This window comes from Buteo buteo, chromosome 9 (assembly GCF_964188355.1).
Source record: "Buteo buteo chromosome 9, bButBut1.hap1.1, whole genome shotgun sequence".
Taxonomy (NCBI): Eukaryota; Metazoa; Chordata; class Aves; order Accipitriformes; family Accipitridae; genus Buteo; species Buteo buteo.
The window spans coordinates 39,974,295-39,998,384 of record NC_134179.1 but is presented as its reverse complement, the minus strand read 5'-3'; the positions used below and the strand labels follow the sequence as shown (position 1 = coordinate 39,998,384).

At 57.2% G+C, this 24,090-nt stretch overlaps 2 protein-coding genes and 2 gene segments (V, D, J or C); all 4 read left to right on the top strand.

The window, feature by feature from the left end:
- The window catches only part of LOC142034583 (M1-specific T cell receptor alpha chain-like), a 137,276-nt gene that overhangs the window by 27,749 nt on the left and 85,437 nt on the right, over positions 1 to 24,090 (top strand). The gene's annotated exons all lie outside the window — the stretch shown is intronic.
- LOC142034582 (T cell receptor alpha chain MC.7.G5-like) overlaps positions 1 to 24,090 on the top strand; it is an 88,673-nt gene that overhangs the window by 37,751 nt on the left and 26,832 nt on the right. The gene's annotated exons all lie outside the window — the stretch shown is intronic.
- Positions 5,441 to 6,403, top strand: LOC142034586 (Ig heavy chain V region C3-like). The segment is given in 2 exon segments: positions 5,441 to 5,619; positions 5,900 to 6,403. Coding segments are annotated over 2 exon segments (435 nt in total).
- LOC142034585 (Ig heavy chain V region C3-like) lies at positions 19,540 to 20,502 on the top strand. The segment is given in 2 exon segments: positions 19,540 to 19,718; positions 19,999 to 20,502. Coding segments are annotated over 2 exon segments (435 nt in total).

Sequence of the window (24,090 nt, the reverse complement as noted above, 5' to 3'; positions counted from 1 at the left end):
CCTTGTTGAACTCTGTGAGATTCCTGTCAGCCCATTTCTCCAGCCTGTTGAGGTCCCTCCTGATGGCAGCACTAACTTCTGCTGTATCAGCCGTTCCTCCCAGGTTGCTGTCACCTGCACATTTGTTGAGGGCACACTCTGTCCCGTCCTCCAGATTATTAATGAAGATGTTGAACGGGACTGGAGCCGGTACTGACCCCTGGGGTACACTGTTAGTTGCTGTCCTCCAACTAGACTTCATGCTGCTGATCAGCACCATCTGGTCCCAGGCATTCAGACAGTTTTGATCCACGTCACCGTGTGTTCATTTAGCCCAGCCTTCATCAGCTTCTCTAGGAGGATCATTACGGGAGACAGTGTGGAAAGCCTTCTGGATGTCAAAGTAGCCAATATTCACTGCTCTCCCCTCATACACAGAGCCAGTCATTTCCTTATAGAAGGTTATCGTGTTGGTCATGCGTAACTCCCCCTAAGTGAATCCTGATGACATTCTTGTCCTTCCTGTGCCTGGAAATGGTTCCCAGGACTCGTTGGTCTATCACCTTTCCAGGGCTCGAGGTGAGGCTGAGCAGCCTGTAGTTCCCTGGTCGAGAACAGAGAACTGTTTTATTAACATGCCAGGAAAGGTGGTAAAATGTTACAAAATCTTGCATCTGTTCTGATGCCGGGAACCCGGCGCTGGTGCAGCATCAGCCGAGCCACCACTCAGTACACGGCCCATTGCACACATCCTGAACCCTGGTGACGTTTGCCCCTGTTGTATTCTTCAGAAATTTTACAGGGATCTCTTAGAAGCACTGTGTTGTAGAAGGAAAGCATGTAGCTTCATTTGTAAAGAAAGCCAAGGCTATTCCAATGACATCATTGCTGCTGCCAAGTGGTTGATGACTCCAGGCACTTCCATTATGATTAGCTGGCTAAGTTCATCCATTTTGTGGGTTAATGCTGGCAGGCAGCTAAGCACCACACAGCTGCTCAGTCACTAGCTCCTCAGCAGGCTGGGGCTGAGAGTCAGAAGGGCAGAAGTGAGAAAACCCAGGGGTTGATATAAAGACAGTTTCATGGGTAAAGCGAAGATCTTAAAGGTGGTTGCTCAGGTCAGGAGGCGCATTGTGTTGTGGACGGTTACTGGCTGCCAAAGCCAGCTCAGGCTGGGTTATGCTGAAGCTGCAGGGCTTCTTGTGAAGTTCGTTCTCCCTTGGGTTTGTTGGTTCCCGTTACAGTACTTCCTGTAACATGCAACTCAGATCGTGGGTTGCAACAATTTAGCACTATGTTTATTACAGCCTGCAGGTGTTGTACCTTTGGAGCAGGGCACAGGCTGTAACACTGCAATGATCTCCTCCCCTCCCCTCCGTGTCAGTGTTTGCTCAAGCCCTTCTCCAATGTTGGCTAACGCACAGCTCATGCTATGGCCTGCTCGCACACGAACCTCGTTGCCTTCAGGGGTGTACCCCCTCCCGCGTGGACTTACCCACAGGTCACAGTCGCTGCCACTCGCTCTCGTACTGGAGTATGCCAACCCATGCGCGTGGCCATTGCTGTTGGCAAAGTCTTCCCGGGCACAGCAGAGTGAGACGATAAGCACTACAGCCAACAGCAAAAGCAAAAAAGCAGCCACTAACGAGCACTGGTGTCTAACATGAAGCAAAGCAAGCAAGCCCGGTGGCAAGCAGAGGAGCCTGCCAATTCATAGCTACGCAGCTGTAACAGCTATAACTTCGGGCCACTAAACATGTTGTTATGTCAAACCCCCTTGTGCCCCATGTTGGGCACCAAAAAGGACTGCTGAGGGTAAACCCTGGTAGGCAGCTAAGCCGCACACAGCTTCTCTCTCACAGCCCCCTCAGCAGGATGGAAAGAAGTTTTGCTGTTTCTGTCAGTTCCTATTAGGGACAGGTGCCCAGTCATGGCCCTGCTCTGGTTTTGGGCATGGTTCAGGTTGACTCAGTCCAGCCCATGAGTTTTGCTGCCTGAGGGGTGAGCAGAGGAAATGGGGAAGGCACAGAGGGTGATTTGGGAGCACACGCGGAGAATGGTGAAGTGTGCTTCTCTTCCAGATCTGAGACTATAATGGGAGCAAGAGCTTGTGAGCATGTGCGTCTGCAGCTGCTGGATCCCAGTCGTCACAAGCAGAAGCCCAGGGAAGTGATAGAGTAGATGGAGCAACTGTTTGAGCTCTTGCTGCCTGTTCATCTGTGTCTCCCGGGGTTGCAGGTGCCTTTTCTCAGGCATAGACAGAGGCCTCTGAGCCCACATTAAGTACTAGTTTCAAGACTAGTCTGAGCTGGCTTTTCCCAGAAACAGGCACAGCGGTGCTGCAGCAGCCGCAGTAGCAGAGTCTCTCACAAACACACACAAAATGATGAACGTGTTGTTAACCTTCTGCCTTCCTTCTCAGTCTGTCCCACAGGCAGGAAGCAACAGGGAAAGAGGTTTGCCTGGGAAGAAGCGCAGCGAGCACTGAAGAACTATAATTTGAACATGGAAAGTCAGAGTTGAACTGAGTTTTCAAACCTCATGTTGTTCAGAGAGCCCCAGGGTGGTGCAATAGAAGGAGCTGAGCTGCAGAGCGTCTTCTCCCTGGAGGTGATGAATGGTCCTTTTGTTGTGCTGTTACTGTTGGCTTCCTGTGCATCTCTATGCTCTTGTGTGCACACTGGGGGCCAGGGTAGAATTTTGTGGGAGACGCCAACAAGGAAGATATGGAGGGTGTCCTGTGCCACACCAACAATCCATCCCTCCCTGATTTTAGGGCCTGTAAGGAACCCAGCATGTCCTACCATGTCGGGACAGCCCCAAGTGGCCCAGGGCACCTTAGGCCACCCTGGGCCTGCATCCCCCTGCTTCTTTTCCCGGCCTCATGCCTCCAGTTTCAGTGGGCTCCTCTACCCTCTGCACCTCCCCTTCCCTCACCTGTCCTGGATCCCCTCCCAGAGGGGCCGTGTTGGAGCACCCATCAAGAGCGGAGGGAGGGGAAGGATTCAGACAGTCTGTGGAGTGGGCGATGCTCCCCCAAATGGTGGTAGCAGTCAAGAGGGTGACACTGTGTCAGGGCTCAGTAGGTGTCCCCTCTTGTGGTTGTAGGGGAGCTCAGGGTTCCTGCTGAGTACGGTGAGCACAGAGAAGGGAGTGACCCTGCTCTGCTGAGGAGCCCCAACAGCCTCGTCCCTGCTGAGTCCTGTGCACGTAAGTTTTGGGGGATGAGCCTTGGGGCTTGAGCCTACACATGTACCCCAGAGGTTCAGTGCCACGGAAACCCGAGATCTCACCTGCCCTTTGCTGCCTTTGCTGCTTGGGGGGGGTCTGGGAAGGCTTTGATGGGAAGAGGCAGCGGGAGCAGTGTCAGTGTGGAGGAGCGAGTAGGGTGCTGGGCCAGAGTGGAGGGAGGAGGGGAGCATATCTGCCTAGGGGTGCCCTGTCCAAGCAGAGTTGGGCTCAGGGGGCTCACATCCAGGAGCAGCAGCTCAGCAACACCAAGGGATGTGGGGCCAATGGGAGAACAACCTGCCACCCCCAGGCCCAGCTCCAAAGTCCCAGGAGTACCTTGCAGTCCTTCCTCAGAGGAAGGTCAGGGTGGCCCTACTGCAACACATCACCTTTTGCCCAGCAGTGTTTTTCCTGCCAAACGAGGGCTCTGTGATTGCACCCTGCAGGGTGGGAGACACCTGGGAGTGCACCAACAGCTTCACCTTCTTCTGCTCCTCCAGCCCCACCTCTCGCCTTCACTGTTATCCTAGATCAAAGGTGCAACTAGGAGCGACTAGGACTGACTGCAGTGACAGAGGCACAGACAGGGAAGATGTGGGCTGAGCTGCTCTGCAGGCAGAGAGGATAGTAAGAAGGGCTTTCCTAAGTAGGTCAGGCAGAAAAGGAAAGTCAAGGAAGGGGTATCCCCCTTTGATGAACTTGACCAGCAAAACTGGTAAGAACAGCCAAGGAGAAGGCTGAGGTACTCAACAACTTTTTTGCCTCAGTCTTCGCTGGCAATCGCTCTTCGCAAACCTCTTGAGCGGATGGACCTCATGGCAGGGACTTGGGGAGCAAAGTCCCTCCCAGTGCGTCCTGATTTCAGCTGGGATAGATTTAATTGTCCTCCTAGGAGCTGGCAGAGTGCTATGTTTTGAGCTCAGTATGAGAAGAATGTTGATGACACTGATGTTTTCAGTTGTTGCTAAGTAATGTTTAGTCTAAAGTCAAGGAATTTTCATCTTCTGATGCCCAGCCAGCAACAGAGCTGGAGGGACACAAGAAGCTGGCACAGGACACAGCCAGGGCAGCTGACCCAAAGTGGCCAACAGGGTATTCCACACCATGTGACGTCAAATCTAGTATAAAAACTGGGGGAGTGGGGGCAGAGGGATCGCCACTCGGGGATTAACTGGGCATCGATCGGCGGGTGGGTCGTGAGCAATTGCACTGTGCATCATTTGTATATTCCAATCCTTTTATTATTACTGCTGTCATTTTATTAGTGTTATCATTATCATCATTAGTTTCTTCCTTTCTGTTCTATTAAACCGTTCTTATCTCAACCCACGAGTTTTACTTCTTTTCCCAATTTTATCCCTCATCCCACTTGGTGCAGGGGGAGCGAGTGAGCAGATGCACGGTGCTTGTTTGCTGGCTGGGGTTAAACCACGACACACTGTAATGGAAGATCAGGTTCGAGACCACATGAGGAACATAGCTAAGTCTATGGGACCTGAAGAAATGCATCCCAGAGTCCTAAGGGATTTGGCTGGTGTAGTTGCCAAGCCACTCTCCATGATATTTGGAGAGTCACGGCAGTCAGGTGAAGTCCTCAGGGACTGGAAAAAGGGAAACATTGCACCCATTTTTAAAAAGGGTAGAAAGGAGGACCCTGGGAACAACCGACTTGTCAGCCTCACCTCTGTGACTGGGAAGGTTGTGGAGCAGCTCTTCCTAGAAGCTACGTTCAGGCACGCGGAGGGTGGAGAGGTGATTCGAGGCAGCCAGCATGGCTTCCCCGAGGGCAAGTCTTGCCTGACCAGCCTAGTGGCCTTCTATGCTGTAGTGACTCCATCGCAAGGGAGGAGCTACTGATGTGCTCAGCCTGGGCTTCTGTAGGCCTTTGGCAGGGATGGGAGCGAGGCCAGGGCGGGCCGGGCGTGCGGGGCACGGGGCACGGGGAGCGTCCTGCGAGGGGCCGCTGCGGGCCGGCAGCCTTCGGCAGGGCTCGGCCGGGCCGGGAGCCGGGCCAGCGCCGGAGCCGCGCTGGGAGCCGAGGGGCAGGAGCCTTCGCCTGCCGGGGCGCCGCGCTCCTCCTCTGCCGCTGCCGCTGCCGCTGCCGCTGCCGCCGCCCCTGCCCCGCGGCCCTCCCCGCGCCGCCCCTTCTCCTGCCGCCAAGGGGCCGCGGCCCCGGGGGGCCGGGGCTGTCGGGGGCGGGCAGAGGCGTCGGCGCTGCCCCGGCGAGGGGCCGAGCCGGCGGGGCGCGCAGAAGCCGGCCCGAGCCCGGGCCCGAGCGCGGCTCCGCTCGGCTCCTCTGCGGCTCCCGCCGGGCCCTTCGGCCCCGGCCGGCCCCGGCGCGGCAGGGCACGATGGCGCCCGGGCTGGGGCCGTGGCTCCTGGCCTTGGCCTTGGCCGCGGGGCCGGCAGGTGAGAGCCGGGCGGGGCGGGCAGCGAGCCCGGGGCTGGGCCCGGGGCTGGGGCTGCCCGGGGCCGCGGCTGCTCCGGCGCCGGGCGCGCTGGCCTTCCTTAGCGGGGAGGCGGGGAGCGGGCGGGGGAGAGTGCGGGGGAGAGGGCTTTCGGGAGGCTTTCGGGCAGCGGGTCGGGGCGCAGGTGTCGGGAGCAGGCGCGGCTCAGCCCCGGGGCGGCGGGGGAACGTCCTCGGGCCGTGGGCGCGCCCTGCCCGGCTGCCTGCGCTCTCCGTCCGCAGGGCTGTGGGCGCAGCTGAGGCTGGTGGAGGACGGCGGAGGGCTGCGAGCGCCCGGGGAGACCGTGCGCCTCTCCTGCCGGGGATCCGGCTTCAGCTTCGGGAGTTACGGAGTTTTGTGGTACCGTCAGGCGGCCGGCGGCAGTCTCGAGTGGGTGTCGTACATCAGCGGGCCATCGGGTACTACTAAGCAGTACGGGGCAGGAGTGCAGGGTCGAGCCGCGGTGTCCCGGGACAATTCCCGGTCCGAGTCGATTCTGTCCCTGCGGGACCTGCAGCCCCGGGACTCTGCCCGCTACTTCTGCGCTGTTGCACGGGGACAGGAAATCCAGCTGAGCTTTGACACAAACCTCCGTCCGCAGGGCTGTGGGCGCAGCTGAGGCTGGTGGAGGACGGCGGAGGGCTGCGAGCGCCCGGGGAGACCGTGCGCCTCTCCTGCCGGGGATCCGGCTTCGACTTCGGGCCTTATGCAATTAGGTGGTACCGTCAGGCGGCCGGCGGCAGCCTCGAGTGGGTGTCGTACATCAGCGGGTACTCGGGTAGTACGAAGCAGTACGGGGCAGGAGTGCGGGGTCGAGCCACTGCCTCCCGGGACAATTCCCGGTCCGAGTCGATTCTGTCCCTGCGGGACCTGCAGCCCCGGGACTCTGCCCGCTACTTCTGCGCTGTTCGCACACGGGGACAGGAAATCCAGCTAAGCTTTAACAAAAACCTGCTGGGGCCCGGCCCAGGGTGCACAATATTTGGAGCCAGTGAGTGCTGAGGTGGCTGAGGGCTGTTCCCAGGAAGAGATTGTCTATCAGTGCACAGTGCAGGTCGTCCTGGCTTTCGGGAAGAGCTCCTTTCCCAGCACTGCCAAGTTCCATCTCCTGAGTCCCAAACTCAGTGTTTTATTCTGAGAAGGTGGTTCAACGTGTTTCCGTCACCCAAGCAGGCCGGCTGCTCTGCCTGCCTGCAGCCCCTCGCTGCCCTCCCTTGGCCCCTTCTTCCCTGAAGTACCCAAAGCACTTGGGCTTTGACAACACCGTTGCCTGGCAATGCCATTGCCTGCTTCCATTGACCCTTTTGTGGGCCATTGCCTTGCACCAGTGAGAGTAAAGCAGTCATGGAACAGCCCTGCTTTTGTTTCAGGTGCATTTCAGGGTGATGAGATCCAAGCGATGAGGTCTACAGTGTCATGGCAAGCAGGGAATACCGGGACCTTACGATGCACTTACAGCTCCAATGCCTCCTATATTTACGTGGCCTGGTATCAGCCGTGTCCCAGTGGACCGCTGCAGTACTTGCTGCAGAGCAAGGGCCGGGGAGGCTCCTACAGCCACACAGCCCCTTTTGCCCGCAAGAGGTTTTCCTGCCAGGCTGACAAGAGCTCCGGGACGCTGATCATCACCGAGCTGGAGCTGGGGGACAGTGCGCTCTATTACTGCACCCTGCAGGGACCACAGTGAGACACACTTGGGGTGTGCCTGAGCAACATCAGCTTCCACCGCTCCTGCTCTCCCCTCCTGCACGTTCACGGGAGTCACAGCCTATCTCAGGGGTGAGTCAGTGAGCGGACTGTGCCTGTATTCAGAGAGAGAGGGGTGTCGTCGTGGCCGGGTGCTGTCAGTGGTCCAGAGAATAGAATAGAATAGAATAGAATAGAATAGAATAGAATAGAATGGAATAGAATAGAAGAATAGACAATTTCAGTAGGAAGGGACCTACAACCATCATCTAGTCCAACTGCCTGACCAGTTCAGGGCTGACCAAGTTTAAGCATGTTATTAAGGGCATTGTCCAGATGCCTCTTAAACACTGACAGGCTTGGGGCATCAACCACCTCTCTAGGAAACCTGTGCCAGTGTTTGAGCACCCTCTCGGTAAAGAAATGCTTCCTAATGGCAAGTTAGAACCTCCCCTGGAACAGCTTTGCACCAGTCCTGCGCATCCTATCACTGGATCCCAGGGAGAAGAGATCAGCACTTCCCTCTTCACCTCCCCTCCTCAGGAAGCTGTAGAGAGCAACGAGGTCAGCCCTCAGCCTGTTTTTCTCCAAACCAGGCAAGCCCAAAGCCTCAGCTGCTCCTCACAGGACATGCCTTTCAGCCCTTATGGGGGGAATCCTGGTGTGGGAAAGCTAAGCAGAGCAGATCTGTGGGCAGAGAGGAGCTGGGGAGAGATGAGCAGGAGCCGCTCTGGCTGTGTGTAACACCCTGTGTGTGGTGTCATTGCCCATCCTTGCGAATTGGACAGGGGCAGAGGAGGAGTTGGATGTTTCCACATGGGAACTTAGCACACGCTTCCCAGCCTTTCATGCATTGCATAAATTGAGGAGATGATCCTTCCCCTCTACTCACAGAATCACTTAATGACTGTGTTTGGAAGGGACCTCCAAAGGTCATCTGGCCCAACCCCTCTACTCCATCACGGCTACCTAGAGCCGGTTCTGTTGCGCGGGACTATGACCAGCCATCTTTTGAATATCTCCAAGCATGGAGACGCCACAAGCTTCCTGAGCAACGTTTGCCAGTGCTTGCTCACCTGCATGCTGAAAAAGGATTTTCTGACGTTCAGAGGGATACCTTGAGACATCGCAGCCTGTTCATCCTTGTCTCCTGGGGTCACAGGTGCCCTTTCTCAGGAGCAGACAAAGGCCTCAGGCCCCACAGTACGGAGGGTCTCAGAGATACCTGCCACATCTCTGGTGTACCCACCATCAACGGCAGCTACACTTGGGACTGGATCTAGCAGACTCGTGGCAGAGACCTGCAGCATATAGTGTTGCGGTATCCATGGTTAAAATCCTGATCCATGGCTCTTTGCAGGGGAACCCCAACAAGGAGGATATGGAGGGTGCCCACCACCAGGACTATACTCCAGCTGTCCATGAGCTTGGGGCATAGGGAACCCAGCACGTCCTCCCATGTTGGGACAGCCCCAAGTGGTCCAGGGCACCTTAGGCCACCCTGGCCCTGCATCCCCCTGTGACGGTCTGACAAATTCAATGTCTCAAACATCCGCTAAAAGAGCTTTGCTGGAGAAAGCGGCCTCTGTAAAAATGCTGGATTTTTGTGAACAGGACAATGTGAACAGAGGAGAGGGCCCCACGGAGGGTGGGAACACACTTCTCCAAAGCCCCAATTCCTTATCTGAAGTGACCAGGAGAAGGAACACAATTTATGCCTTCCTGGAGGAAGAAGGTCCCACAGAAGTTGGGACTGTGCTTCTATCTTAAGTGGTCATGCCAGCAGGAAAGGAGAGGCAACTCCACAATGAACCCCCCCCCCCCCAAGCTCACTGACCGATTCCAGTGAACCCCAGGTGTGGGAACTGCGCATGTTGAGATCATCAACTAACACACTATAAAAGAAGAGAGAATGAGTCCTCAGTGCGCACCCTCCGGAACTGGTTCTCTACGCTGGCTGGACTAACGCTGGACCCAGGACTGGTGAAACCCTTCTGTTCTCTTCTCTCTTTCTTTCTTTCTTTCTCTCTCCCACTCCCTCTTTTCCTTCTCTCTTTTCCACAGTCCCTACACCTCATCCTTTTAAACATAAACCGTTGACCAAGTCTGAGACTAGGAGTGGATCTAGCCGCCCCTGGGCTCCTCTTTGAGAAGGAGTCCAGAAAGCAAGGGGGTCTGCTCTGAACCTCGTGACTCAATGGGAGGGCTCTCCTTCTGATACATTTCCTGTTCCTTTTTCCATTTCATTTTTCTATACTTCCCTCCTCTTCTCAAACAGCGGCTTAATGACATGTTGCAAGGTTCCTATTAACAAGTTCATGTGTACTTGGACAAAGTTAGCTAGGTTGAATAAATGTTGGTTGTTGTTTGAACTCCCCTGGTGTCGTTTCACCTTAATTCTGACAAAGCAAATCCACGAACCTGAGTTGCTCCAACTTTGGGACGCGACACCCTCTGCTTCTCTTCCTGGCTTCAAGCCTCCAGTTTCAGTGGTTTCCTCTACCCTCTGCAGCTGCCTTTTTCCACCCTAGTCCTGGAGATTCCCTCCCCAAAGGGACATGTTGGAGCACCCATCAAAAGAGAGGAGAGGGAAGGGATGCAGAGAGTCCGTGGAGGGCTGGTGTGGAGTGGGCTATGTTCCCCAAAATGGTGGTAGCAGTCAAGAGGGTGACACTGTGTCAGGGCTCAGTAGGTGTCCCCTCCTGTGGTTGTAGGGGAGCTCTGAGTTCCTGCGGAGTACAGTGAGCACAGAGAAGGGAGTGACCCTGCTCTGCTGAGGAGCCCCAACAGCCTTGTCCCTGCTGAGTCCTGTGCACGTGAGCTTTGGGGGATGAGCTGGGGGCTTGAGCCTACACATGTAGCCCAGAGGTTCAGTGCCACGGACACCCGAGATCTCACCTGCCCTTTGCTGCCTTTGCTGCTTGGGGGGGGGGGGGTTGGGAAGGCTTTGATGGGAAGAGGCAGCGGGAGCAGTGTCAGCGTGGAGGAGCGAGTAGGGTGCTGGGCCAGAGTGGAGGGAGGAGGGGAGCATATCTGCTTAGGGGTGCCCTGTCCAAGCAGAGTTGGGCTCGAGGGGGGGCTCACATCCAGGAGCAACATCTCAGGAGCACCAAGAGACAGGGGCCCCCAGGGAGGACAACCTGCCACCCCCAGGCTGAGCTCCAAAGTCCCAGGATCACCTTGCAGTCCTTCCTCAGAGGAAAGTCAGGGTGGCCGTAGTGCAACACGTCACCTTTTGCCCAGCAGTGTTTTTCCTGCCAAACGAGGGCTCTGTGATGCACCTGCAGGGTGAGAGACACCTGGGAGTGCACCAACAGCTTCACCTTCTTCTGCTCCTCCAGCCCCACCTCTCGCCTTCACTGTTATCATAGACTGAGGGTGCAACGAGGAGCGACTAGGACAGACTGTAGTGACAGAGGCACAGACAGGGAAGATGTGGGCTGAGCTGTTCTGCAGGCAGCGAGAAGCTGGAGAGAGGTGAGACAGAGCGGGCCTGGCCATGTGGACTGCCATGTGCGTGGGGTTACTCTTCATCCTAGGTAAGTGGAAGGAAGGGGTGATGCCCTCCAGGAACTGAGCATGCCCCTGTGCTCTGCACGGCTCCGTGGAGCTGTGCTGACTGCTTGCAGCCTGACCTGCCTCTGCCTCTCGATGTCGTCAGACACCCCTCAGAGCACAGTGGGAAGAGCCCTCCTCCTCTTCTAGCCGTGAATTAGGCGCCTCTTTCCAGCCTGTCTCCTCTGCTGGGAGCCGAGGGGCAGGAGCCTTCGCCTGCCGGGGCGCCGCGCTCCTCCTCTGCCGCTGCCGCTGCCGCTGCCGCTGCCGCCGCCCCTGCCCCGCGGCCCTCCCCGCGCCGCCCCTTCTCCTGCCGCCAAGGGGCCGCGGCCCCGGGGGGCCGGGGCTGTCGGGGGCGGGCAGAGGCGTCGGCGCTGCCCCGGCGAGGGGCCGAGCCGGCGGGGCGCGCAGAAGCCGGCCCGAGCCCGGGCCCGAGCGCGGCTCCGCTCGGCTCCTCTGCGGCTCCCGCCGGGCCCTTCGGCCCCGGCCGGCCCCGGCGCGGCAGGGCACGATGGCGCCCGGGCTGGGGCCGTGGCTCCTGGCCTTGGCCTTGGCCGCGGGGCCGGCAGGTGAGAGCCGGGCGGGGCGGGCAGCGAGCCCGGGGCTGGGCCCGGGGCTGGGGCTGCCCGGGGCCGCGGCTGCTCCGGCGCCGGGCGCGCTGGCCTTCCTTAGCGGGGAGGCGGGGAGCGGGCGGGGGAGAGTGCGGGGGAGAGGGCTTTCGGGAGGCTTTCGGGCAGCGGGTCGGGGCGCAGGTGTCGGGAGCAGGCGCGGCTCAGCCCCGGGGCGGCGGGGGAACGTCCTCGGGCCGTGGGCGCGCCCTGCCCGGCTGCCTGCGCTCTCCGTCCGCAGGGCTGTGGGCGCAGCTGAGGCTGGTGGAGGACGGCGGAGGGCTGCGAGCGCCCGGGGAGACCGTGCGCCTCTCCTGCCGGGGATCCGGCTTCAACTTCGAGGACTATTTCATTCTGTGGTACCGTCAGGCGGCCGGCGGCAGTCTCGAGTGGGTGTCCTACATCGAATGGGATTCGGGTTCTGTGAAGCAGTACGGGGCCGGAGTGCAGGGTCGAGCCGCGGTGTCCCGGGACAATTCCCGGTCCGAGTCGATTCTGTCCCTGCGGGACCTGCAGCCCCGGGACTCTGCCCGCTACTTCTGCGCTGTTGCACGGGGACAGGAAATCCAGCTGAGCTTTGACACAAACCTCCGTCCGCAGGGCTGTGGGCGCAGCTGAGGCTGGTGGAGGACGGCGGAGGGCTGCGAGCGCCCGGGGAGACCGTGCGCCTCTCCTGCCGGGGATCCGGCTTCAGCTTCGGGAGTTACGGAGTTTGGTGGCACCGTCAGGCGGCCGGCGGCAGTCTCGAGTGGGTGTCCTACATCGACGGGTACTCGGCTACTACGGAGGAGTACGGGGCAGGAGTGCAGGGTCGAGCCACTGCCTCCCGGGACAACTCCCGGTCCGAGTCGATTCTGTCCCTGCGGGACCTGCAGCCCCGGGACTCTGCCCGCTACTTCTGCGCTGTTCACACACGGGGACAGGAAATCCAGCTGAGGTTTAACAAAAAGCTGCTGGGGCCCGGCCCACTATGTCAGAGCTGTGGGGCAAGGGGCTGCTTGGGGTGGGGGCCCCACGGCGGCTCCCAGGCAGTGAGGTTCCATCACTCTGCACTGCAGGAGTTCCTGGCCTTTTCTGCACGCTGCGGGAATTTTAACTTATGGGAAATTAAAACAGAGTAGGATTGTGAGCAACAAAATCCTGGAAACACCTTCCTCCACACCTCCCACTTTCCTCCCTTGCTCAGCTTCACACCTTCATTCCCAAGTCCTCTACCTCCTCTGCCCAAGTGGCCCATGGGTGATGGGGTTTGAGGTGAAATCATAACACTTCACCTCTACTGCTCCTTCCTCCCTCCCATGGTCTGCAGTCCTTCACAAATGGCTCCAGGGTGGGTCCTTTTGGAGGCCTGCAGTCCTTCAGGATAAACATGGTCCAGCATCAGCTGTCCACAGGCCCCAGTTCCTGTCAGGGCACACTCATGTACTCTGCCATGTAATCCTACACAGGCTGCAGGGAAACAACTGTCCCACTGCGGTGTCTTCCATGGGCTGCAGGGGAATCTCTGCTCCTGTGTCTGGAGGACCTCCTCCCCCTCCTTGTTGTCCCATAGGCAATGCCTGCTTTGCTGATGAGCTCAGCTTTGGCCTGCAGCAGGTATTATCCTGAGCTGGCTGGAACAGGCTGTGCTGGACACGAGGCGGTCCCTGAGTGCTTTCCACAGAGGCCACCCCTGCAGTCCCCTGCTACCAAAACCTTGCAATGGACGTGCCGTACATGGGTGTCACAGCCCATCTCTGTGCCAAGGTGGTGACTGGGCTGTGCCTGGGGCACGGAGTGGGGACTGGTCATGGCCGGGTGGTGTCACAGGTCCAGAGAAGTGGGAAGCCAGAGCAGAGCAGGTCTGTGAGCAGAGAGGAGCTGGGGAAAGGTGAGCAGAAGCCACTCTGACCATGTAGGACCTCATGTGCGTGGGGTCATTGCCTGTTCTAGCTAAGTAGACCGGGATGCGGGCTTGGAGGGTTCCACACTGGCGAACTTGGCACACCCTTTCACACCTTGCATGCCTTGCATAAATCGAAGATATGATCCTTCCTCTACTCACAGAATGAGTGATATTGGAAGGGACCTCAGCAGGTCCTATTGTCCAAACCCCCTGCTCCACCAGGGCACCTAGATTGAGGCCTTGTTTTCTTTTCACCCTCACGTCAGGTATTTCTGAAGATGGATGAGATTCTTCTGTGAGCCCTCTCTTCCCCAGGATTCACATTCAAAGCAGGCTCAGCCTTTCCTTGTAGGAGAGATGCTCTAGACCCCTTCTCATCTTTGTAGCCATGTGCAGGACTCTCTACCTTATGTTCATGTCTCTCACATACTGGAAAGCCAAGAGCTGGACCCAGTACTCCAGGTGTTTCCTCCAGTGCTGAGTAGAGAGGGAGGATCCATCCTGATGATGATACTTTCTCTAATGCCGTGAAGGATACCTTTAGCTGCCTTTGCTGCCAGGGCACATTGCTGGCTCATGGCAAACTTGGTGTCTCCCACAACATCGAGGTCTTTTTCTGCAAAGCGGCTTTCCAGCTGGGTGACCACAGCCTGTCCTGGTGCATGGAGTTGTTCCTCCCCAGATGCAGGACACTGCTCTTCCCCTTGTTGAACTCTGTGAGATTCCTGTCAGCCCATTTCTCCAGCCTGTTGAGGTCCCTCCTGATGGCAGCACTAACTTCTGCTGTATCAGCCGTTCCTCCCAGGTTGCTGTCACCTGCACATTTGTTGAGGGCACATTCTGTCCCGTCCTCCAGATTATTAATGAAGATGTTGAACGGGACTGGGGCCGGTACTGACCCCTGGGGTACACTGTTAGTTGCTGTCCTCCAACTAGACTTCATGCTGCTGATCAGCACCATCTGGTCCCAGGCATTCAGACAGTTTTGATCCACGACACCGTGTGTTCATTTAGCCCAGCCTTCATCAGCTTCTCTAGGAGGATCATTACGGGAGACAGTGTGGAAAGCCTTCTGGATGTCAAAGTAGCCAATATTCACTGCTCTCCCCTCATACACAGAGCCAGTCATTTCCTTATAGAAGGTTATCGTGTTGGTCATGCGTAACTCCCCCTAAGTGAATCCTGATGACATTCTTGTCCTTCCTGTGCCTGGAAATGGTTCCCAGGACTCGTTGGTCTATCACCTTTCCAGGGCTCGAGGTGAGGCTGAGCAGCCTGTAGTTCCCTGGTTGAGAATAGAGAACTGTTTTATTAACATGCCAGGAAAGGTGGTAAAATGTTACAAAATCTTGCATCTGTTCTGATGCCGGGAACCCGGCGCTGGTGCAGCATCAGCCGAGCCACCACTCAGTACACGGCCCATTGCACACATCCTGAACCCTGGTGACGTTTGCCCCTGTTGTATTCTTCAGAAATTTTACAGGGATCTCTTAGAAGCACTGTGTTGTAGAAGGAAAGCATGTAGCTTCATTTGTAAAGAAAGCCAAGGCTATTCCAATGACATCATTGCTGCTGCCAAGTGGTTGATGACTCCAGGCACTTCCATTATGATTAGCTGGCTAAGTTCATCCATTTTGTGGGTTAACGCTGGCAGGCAGCTAAGCACCACACAGCTGCTCAGTCACTAGCTCCTCAGCAGGCTGGGGCTGAGAGTCAGAAGGGCAGAAGTGAGAAAACCCAGGGGTTGATATAAAGACAGTTTCATGGGTAAAGCAAAGATGTTAAAGGTGGTTGCTCAGGTCAGGAGGCGCATTGTGTTGTGTACGGTTACTGGCTGCCAAAGCCAGCTCAGGCTGGGTTATGCTGAAGCTGCAGGGCTTCTTGTGAAGTTCGTTCTCCCTTGGGTTTGTTGGTTCCCGTTACAGTACTTCCTGTAACATGCAACTCAGATCGTGGGTTGCAACAATTTAGCACTATGTTTATTACAGCCTGCAGGTGTTGTACCTTTGGAGCAGGGCACAGGCTGTAACACTGCAATGATCTCCTCCCCTCTCCTCCGTGTCAGTGTTTGCTCAAGCCCTTCTCCAATGTTGGCTAACGCACAGCTCATGCTATGGCCTGCTCGCACACGAACCTCGTTGCCTTCAGGGGTGTACCCCCTCCCGCGTGGACTTACCCACAGGTCACAGTCGCTGCCACTCGCTCTCGTACTGGAGTATGCCAACCCATGCGCGTGGCCATTGCTGTTGGCAAAGTCTTCCCGGGCACAGCAGAGTGAGACGATAAGCACTACAGCCAACAGCAAAAGCAAAAAAGCAGCCACTAACGAGCACTGGTGTCTAACATGAAGCAAAGCAAGCAAGCCCGGTGGCAAGCAGAGGAGCCTGCCAATTCATAGCTACGCAGCTGTAACAGCTATAACTTCGGGCCACTAAACATGTTGTTATGTCAAAACCCCTTGTGCCCCATGTTGGGCACCAAAAAGGACTGCTGAGGGTAAACCCTGGTAGGCAGCTAAGCCGCACACAGCTTCTCTCTCACAGCCCCCTCAGCAGGATGGAAAGAAGTTTTGCTGTTTCTGTCAGTTCCTATTAGGGACAGGTGCCCAGTCATGGCCCTGCTCTGGTTTTGGGCATGGTTCAGGTTGACTCAGTCCAGCCCATGAGTTTTGCTGCCTGAGGGGTGAGCAGAGGAAATGGGGAAGGCACAGAGGGTGATTTGGGAGCACACGCGGAGAATGGTGAAGTGTGCTTCTCTTCCAGATCTGAGACTATAATGGGAGCAAGAGCTTGTGAGCATGTGCGTCTGCAGCTGCTGGATCCCAGTCGTCACAAGCAGAAGCCCAGGGAAGTGATAGAGTAGATGGAGCAACTGTTTGAGCTCTTGCTGCCTGTTCATCTGTGTCTCCCGGGGTTGCAGGTGCCTTTTCTCAGGCATAGACAGAGGCCTCTGAGCCCACATTAAGTACTAGTTTCAAGACTAGTCTGAGCTGGCTTTTCCCAGAAACAGGCACAGCGGTGCTGCAGCAGCCGCAGTAGCAGAGTCTCTCACAAACACACACAAAATGATGAACGTGTTGTTAACCTTCTGCCTTCCTTCTCAGTCTGTCCCACAGGCAGGAAGCAACAGGGAAAGAGGTTTGCCTGGGAAGAAGCGCAGCGAGCACTGAAGAACTATAATTTGAACATGGAAAGTCAGAGTTGAACTGAGTTTTCAAACCTCATGTTGTTCAGAGAGCCCCAGGGTGGTGCAATAGAAGGAGCTGAGCTGCAGAGCGTCTTCTCCCTGGAGGTGATGAATGGTCCTTTTGTTGTGCTGTTACTGTTGGCTTCCTGTGCATCTCTATGCTCTTGTGTGCACACTGGGGGCCAGGGTAGAATTTTGTGGGAGACGCCAACAAGGAAGATATGGAGGGTGTCCTGTGCCACACCAACAATCCATCCCTCCCTGATTTTAGGGCCTGTAAGGAACCCAGCATGTCCTACCATGTCGGGACAGCCCCAAGTGGCCCAGGGCACCTTAGGCCACCCTGGGCCTGCATCCCCCTGCTTCTTTTCCCGGCCTCATGCCTCCAGTTTCAGTGGGCTCCTCTACCCTCTGCACCTCCCCTTCCCTCACCTGTCCTGGATCCCCTCCCAGAGGGGCCGTGTTGGAGCACCCATCAAGAGCGGAGGGAGGGGAAGGATTCAGACAGTCTGTGGAGTGGGCGATGCTCCCCCAAATGGTGGTAGCAGTCAAGAGGGTGACACTGTGTCAGGGCTCAGTAGGTGTCCCCTCTTGTGGTTGTAGGGGAGCTCAGGGTTCCTGCTGAGTACGGTGAGCACAGAGAAGGGAGTGACCCTGCTCTGCTGAGGAGCCCCAACAGCCTCGTCCCTGCTGAGTCCTGTGCACGTAAGTTTTGGGGGATGAGCCTTGGGGCTTGAGCCTACACATGTACCCCAGAGGTTCAGTGCCACGGAAACCCGAGATCTCACCTGCCCTTTGCTGCCTTTGCTGCTTGGGGGGGGTCTGGGAAGGCTTTGATGGGAAGAGGCAGCGGGAGCAGTGTCAGCGTGGAGGAGCGAGTAGGGTGCTGGGCCAGAGTGGAGGGAGGAGGGGAGCATATCTGCCTAGGGGTGCCCTGTCCAAGCAGAGTTGGGCTCAGGGGGCTCACATCCAGGAGCAGCAGCTCAGCAACACCAAGGGATGTGGGGCCAATGGGAGAACAACCTGCCACCCCCAGGCCCAGCTCCAAAGTCCCAGGAGTACCTTGCAGTCCTTCCTCAGAGGAAGGTCAGGGTGGCCCTACTGCAACACATCACCTTTTGCCCAGCAGTGTTTTTCCTGCCAAACGAGGGCTCTGTGATTGCACCCTGCAGGGTGGGAGACACCTGGGAGTGCACCAACAGCTTCACCTTCTTCTGCTCCTCCAGCCCCACCTCTCGCCTTCACTGTTATCCTAGATCAAAGGTGCAACTAGGAGCGACTAGGACTGACTGCAGTGACAGAGGCACAGACAGGGAAGATGTGGGCTGAGCTGCTCTGCAGGCAGAGAGGATAGTAAGAAGGGCTTTCCTAAGTAGGTCAGGCAGAAAAGGAAAGTCAAGGAAGGGGTATCCCCCTTTGATGAACTTGACCAGCAAAACTGGTAAGAACAGCCAAGGAGAAGGCTGAGGTACTCAACAACTTTTTTGCCTCAGTCTTCGCTGGCAATCGCTCTTCGCAAACCTCTTGAGCGGATGGACCTCATGGCAGGGACTTGGGGAGCAAAGTCCCTCCCAGTGCGTCCTGATTTCAGCTGGGATAGATTTAATTGTCCTCCTAGGAGCTGGCAGAGTGCTATGTTTTGAGCTCAGTATGAGAAGAATGTTGATGACACTGATGTTTTCAGTTGTTGCTAAGTAATGTTTAGTCTAAAGTCAAGGAATTTTCATCTTCTGATGCCCAGCCAGCAACAGAGCTGGAGGGACACAAGAAGCTGGCACAGGACACAGCCAGGGCAGCTGACCCAAAGTGGCCAACAGGGTATTCCACACCATGTGACGTCAAATCTAGTATAAAAACTGGGGGAGTGGGGGCAGAGGGATCGCCACTCGGGGATTAACTGGGCATCGATCGGCGGGTGGGTCGTGAGCAATTGCACTGTGCATCATTTGTATATTCCAATCCTTTTATTATTACTGCTGTCATTTTATTAGTGTTATCATTATCATCATTAGTTTCTTCCTTTCTGTTCTATTAAACCGTTCTTATCTCAACCCACGAGTTTTACTTCTTTTCCCAATTTTATCCCTCATCCCACTTGGTGCAGGGGGAGCGAGTGAGCAGATGCACGGTGCTTGTTTGCTGGCTGGGGTTAAACCACGACACACTGTAATGGAAGATCAGGTTCGAGACCACATGAGGAACATAGCTAAGTCTATGGGACCTGAAGAAATGCATCCCAGAGTCCTAAGGGATTTGGCTGGTGTAGTTGCCAAGCCACTCTCCATGATATTTGGAGAGTCACGGCAGTCAGGTGAAGTCCTCAGGGACTGGAAAAAGGGAAACATTGCACCCATTTTTAAAAAGGGTAGAAAGGAGGACCCTGGGAACAACCGACTTGTCAGCCTCACCTCTGTGACTGGGAAGGTTGTGGAGCAGCTCTTCCTAGAAGCTACGTTCAGGCACGCGGAGGGTGGAGAGGTGATTCGAGGCAGCCAGCATGGCTTCCCCGAGGGCAAGTCTTGCCTGACCAGCCTAGTGGCCTTCTATGCTGTAGTGACTCCATCGCAAGGGAGGAGCTACTGATGTGCTCAGCCTGGGCTTCTGTAGGCCTTTGGCAGGGATGGGAGCGAGGCCAGGGCGGGCCGGGCGTGCGGGGCACGGGGCACGGGGAGCGTCCTGCGAGGGGCCGCTGCGGGCCGGCAGCCTTCGGCAGGGCTCGGCCGGGCCGGGAGCCGGGCCAGCGCCGGAGCCGCGCTGGGAGCCGAGGGGCAGGAGCCTTCGCCTGCCGGGGCGCCGCGCTCCTCCTCTGCCGCTGCCGCTGCCGCTGCCGCTGCCGCTGCCGCCGCCCCTGCCCCGCGGCCCTCCCCGCGCCGCCCCTTCTCCTGCCGCCAAGGGGCCGCGGCCCCGGGGGGCCGGGGCTGTCGGGGGCGGGCAGAGGCGTCGGCGCTGCCCCGGCGAGGGGCCGAGCCGGCGGGGCGCGCAGAAGCCGGCCCGAGCCCGGGCCCGAGCGCGGCTCCGCTCGGCTCCTCTGCGGCTCCCGCCGGGCCCTTCGGCCCCGGCCGGCCCCGGCGCGGCAGGGCACGATGGCGCCCGGGCTGGGGCCGTGGCTCCTGGCCTTGGCCTTGGCCGCGGGGCCGGCAGGTGAGAGCCGGGCGGGGCGGGCAGCGAGCCCGGGGCTGGGCCCGGGGCTGGGGCTGCCCGGGGCCGCGGCTGCTCCGGCGCCGGGCGCGCTGGCCTTCCTTAGCGGGGAGGCGGGGAGCGGGCGGGGGAGAGTGCGGGGGAGAGGGCTTTCGGGAGGCTTTCGGGCAGCGGGTCGGGGCGCAGGTGTCGGGAGCAGGCGCGGCTCAGCCCCGGGGCGGCGGGGGAACGTCCTCGGGCCGTGGGCGCGCCCTGCCCGGCTGCCTGCGCTCTCCGTCCGCAGGGCTGTGGGCGCAGCTGAGGCTGGTGGAGGACGGCGGAGGGCTGCGAGCGCCCGGGGAGACCGTGCGCCTCTCCTGCCGGGGATCCGGCTTCAGCTTCGGGAGTTACGGAGTTTTGTGGTACCGTCAGGCGGCCGGCGGCAGTCTCGAGTGGGTGTCGTACATCAGCGGGCCATCGGGTACTACTAAGCAGTACGGGGCAGGAGTGCAGGGTCGAGCCGCGGTGTCCCGGGACAATTCCCGGTCCGAGTCGATTCTGTCCCTGCGGGACCTGCAGCCCCGGGACTCTGCCCGCTACTTCTGCGCTGTTGCACGGGGACAGGAAATCCAGCTGAGCTTTGACACAAACCTCCGTCCGCAGGGCTGTGGGCGCAGCTGAGGCTGGTGGAGGACGGCGGAGGGCTGCGAGCGCCCGGGGAGACCGTGCGCCTCTCCTGCCGGGGATCCGGCTTCGACTTCGGGCCTTATGCAATTAGGTGGTACCGTCAGGCGGCCGGCGGCAGCCTCGAGTGGGTGTCGTACATCAGCGGGTACTCGGGTAGTACGAAGCAGTACGGGGCAGGAGTGCGGGGTCGAGCCACTGCCTCCCGGGACAATTCCCGGTCCGAGTCGATTCTGTCCCTGCGGGACCTGCAGCCCCGGGACTCTGCCCGCTACTTCTGCGCTGTTCGCACACGGGGACAGGAAATCCAGCTAAGCTTTAACAAAAACCTGCTGGGGCCCGGCCCAGGGTGCACAATATTTGGAGCCAGTGAGTGCTGAGGTGGCTGAGGGCTGTTCCCAGGAAGAGATTGTCTATCAGTGCACAGTGCAGGTCGTCCTGGCTTTCGGGAAGAGCTCCTTTCCCAGCACTGCCAAGTTCCATCTCCTGAGTCCCAAACTCAGTGTTTTATTCTGAGAAGGTGGTTCAACGTGTTTCCGTCACCCAAGCAGGCCGGCTGCTCTGCCTGCCTGCAGCCCCTCGCTGCCCTCCCTTGGCCCCTTCTTCCCTGAAGTACCCAAAGCACTTGGGCTTTGACAACACCATTGCCTGGCAATGCCATTGCCTGCTTCCATTGACCCTTTTGTGGGCCATTGCCTTGCACCAGTGAGAGTAAAGCAGTCATGGAACAGCCCTGCTTTTGTTTCAGGTGCATTTCAGGGTGATGAGATCCAAGCGATGAGGTCTACAGTGTCATGGCAAGCAGGGAATACCGGGACCTTACGATGCACTTACAGCTCCAATGCCTCCTATATTTACGTGGCCTGGTATCAACAGTGTCCCAGTGGACCGCTGCAGTACTTGCTGCAGAGCAAGGGCCGGGGAGGCTCCTACAGCCACACAGCCCCTTTTGCCCGCAAGAGGTTTTCCTGCCAGGCTGACAAGAGCTCCGGGACGCTGATCATCACCGAGCTGGAGCTGGGGGACAGTGCGCTCTATTACTGCACCCTGCAGGGACCACAGTGAGAGACACTTGGGGTGTGCCTGAGCAACATCAGCTTCCACCGCTCCTGCTCTCCCCTCCTGCACGTTCACGGGAGTCACAGCCTATCTCAGGGGTGAGTCAGTGAGCGGACTGTGCCTGTATTCAGAGAGAGAGGGGTGTCGTCGTGGCCGGGTGCTGTCAGTGGTCCAGAGAATAGAATAGAATAGAATAGAATAGAATAGAATAGAATAGAATAGAATGGAATAGAATAGAAGAATAGACAATTTCAGTAGGAAGGGACCTACAACCATCATCTAGTCCAACTGCCTGACCAGTTCAGGGCTGACCAAGTTTAAGCATGTTATTAAGGGCATTGTCCAGATGCCTCTTAAACACTGACAGGCTTGGGGCATCAACCACCTCTCTAGGAAACCTGTGCCAGTGTTTGAGCACCCTCTCGGTAAAGAAATGCTTCCTAATGGCAAGTTAGAACCTCCCCTGGAATAGCTTTGCACCAGTCCTGCGCATCCTATCACTGGATCCCAGGGAGAAGAGATCAGCACTTCCCTCTTCACCTCCCCTCCTCAGGAAGCTGTAGAGAGCAACGAGGTCAGCCCTCAGCCTGTTTTTCTCCAAACCAGGCAAGCCCAAAGCCTCAGCTGCTCCTCACAGGACATGCCTTTCAGCCCTTATGGGGGGAATCCTGGTGTGGGAAAGCTAAGCAGAGCAGATCTGTGGGCAGAGAGGAGCTGGGGAGAGATGAGCAGGAGCCGCTCTGGCTGTGTGTAACACCCTGTGTGTGGTGTCATTGCCCATCCTTGCGAATTGGACAGGGGCAGAGGAGGAGTTGGACGTTTCCACATGGGAACTTAGCACACGCTTCCCAGCCTTTCATGCATTGCATAAATTGAGGAGATGATCCTTCCCCTCTACTCACAGAATCACTTAATGACTGTGTTTGGAAGGGACCTCCAAAGGTCATCTGGCCCAACCCCTCTACTCCATCACGGCTACCTAGAGCCGGTTCTGTTGCGCGGGACTATGACCAGCCATCTTTTGAATATCTCCAAGCATGGAGACGCCACAAGCTTCCTGAGCAACGTTTGCCAGTGCTTGCTCACCTGCATGCTGAAAAAGGATTTTCTGACGTTCAGAGGGATACCTTGAGACATCGCAGCCTGTTCATCCTTGTCTCCTGGGGTCACAGGTGCCCTTTCTCAGGAGCAGACAAAGGCCTCAGGCCCCACAGTACGGAGGGTCTCAGAGATACCTGCCACATCTCTGGTGTACCCACCATCAACGGCAGCTACACTTGGGACTGGATCTAGCAGACTCGTGGCAGAGACCTGCAGCATATAGTGTTGCGGTATCCATGGTTAAAATCCTGATCCATGGCTCTTTGCAGGGGAACCCCAACAAGGAGGATATGGAGGGTGCCCACCACCAGGACTATACTCCAGCTGTCCATGAGCTTGGGGCATAGGGAACCCAGCACGTCCTCCCATGTTGGGACAGCCCCAAGTGGTCCAGGGCACCTTAGGCCACCCTGGCCCTGCATCCCCCTGTGACGGTCTGACAAATTCAATGTCTCAAACATCCGCTAAAAGAGCTTTGCTGGAGAAAGCGGCCTCTGTAAAAATGCTGGATTTTTGTGAACAGGACAATGTGAACAGAGGAGAGGGCCCCACGGAGGGTGGGAACACACTTCTCCAAAGCCCCAATTCCTTATCTGAAGTGACCAGGAGAAGGAACACAATTTATGCCTTCCTGGAGGAAGAAGGTCCCACAGAAGTTGGGACTGTGCTTCTATCTTAAGTGGTCATGCCAGCAGGAAAGGAGAGGCAACTCCACAATGAACCCCCCCCCCCCCAAGCTCACTGACCGATTCCAGTGAACCCCAGGTGTGGGAACTGCGCATGTTGAGATCATCAACTAACACACTATAAAAGAAGAGAGAATGAGTCCTCAGTGCGCACCCTCCGGAACTGGTTCTCTACGCTGGCTGGACTAACGCTGGACCCAGGACTGGTGAAACCCTTCTGTTCTCTTCTCTCTTTCTTTCTTTCTTTCTCTCTCCCACTCCCTCTTTTCCTTCTCTCTTTTCCACAGTCCCTACACCTCATCCTTTTAAACATAAACCGTTGACCAAGTCTGAGACTAGGAGTGGATCTAGCCGCCCCTGGGCTCCTCTTTGAGAAGGAGTCCAGAAAGCAAGGGGGTCTGCTCTGAACCTCGTGACTCAATGGGAGGGCTCTCCTTCTGATACATTTCCTGTTCCTTTTTCCATTTCATTTTTCTATACTTCCCTCCTCTTCTCAAACAGCGGCTTAATGACATGTTGCAAGGTTCCTATTAACAAGTTCATGTGTACTTGGACAAAGTTAGCTAGGTTGAATAAATGTTGGTTGTTGTTTGAACTCCCCTGGTGTCGTTTCACCTTAATTCTGACAAAGCAAATCCACGAACCTGAGTTGCTCCAACTTTGGGACGCGACACCCTCTGCTTCTCTTCCTGGCTTCAAGCCTCCAGTTTCAGTGGTTTCCTCTACCCTCTGCAGCTGCCTTTTTCCACCCTAGTCCTGGAGATTCCCTCCCCAAAGGGACATGTTGGAGCACCCATCAAAAGAGAGGAGAGGGAAGGGATGCAGAGAGTCCGTGGAGGGCTGGTGTGGAGTGGGCTATGTTCCCC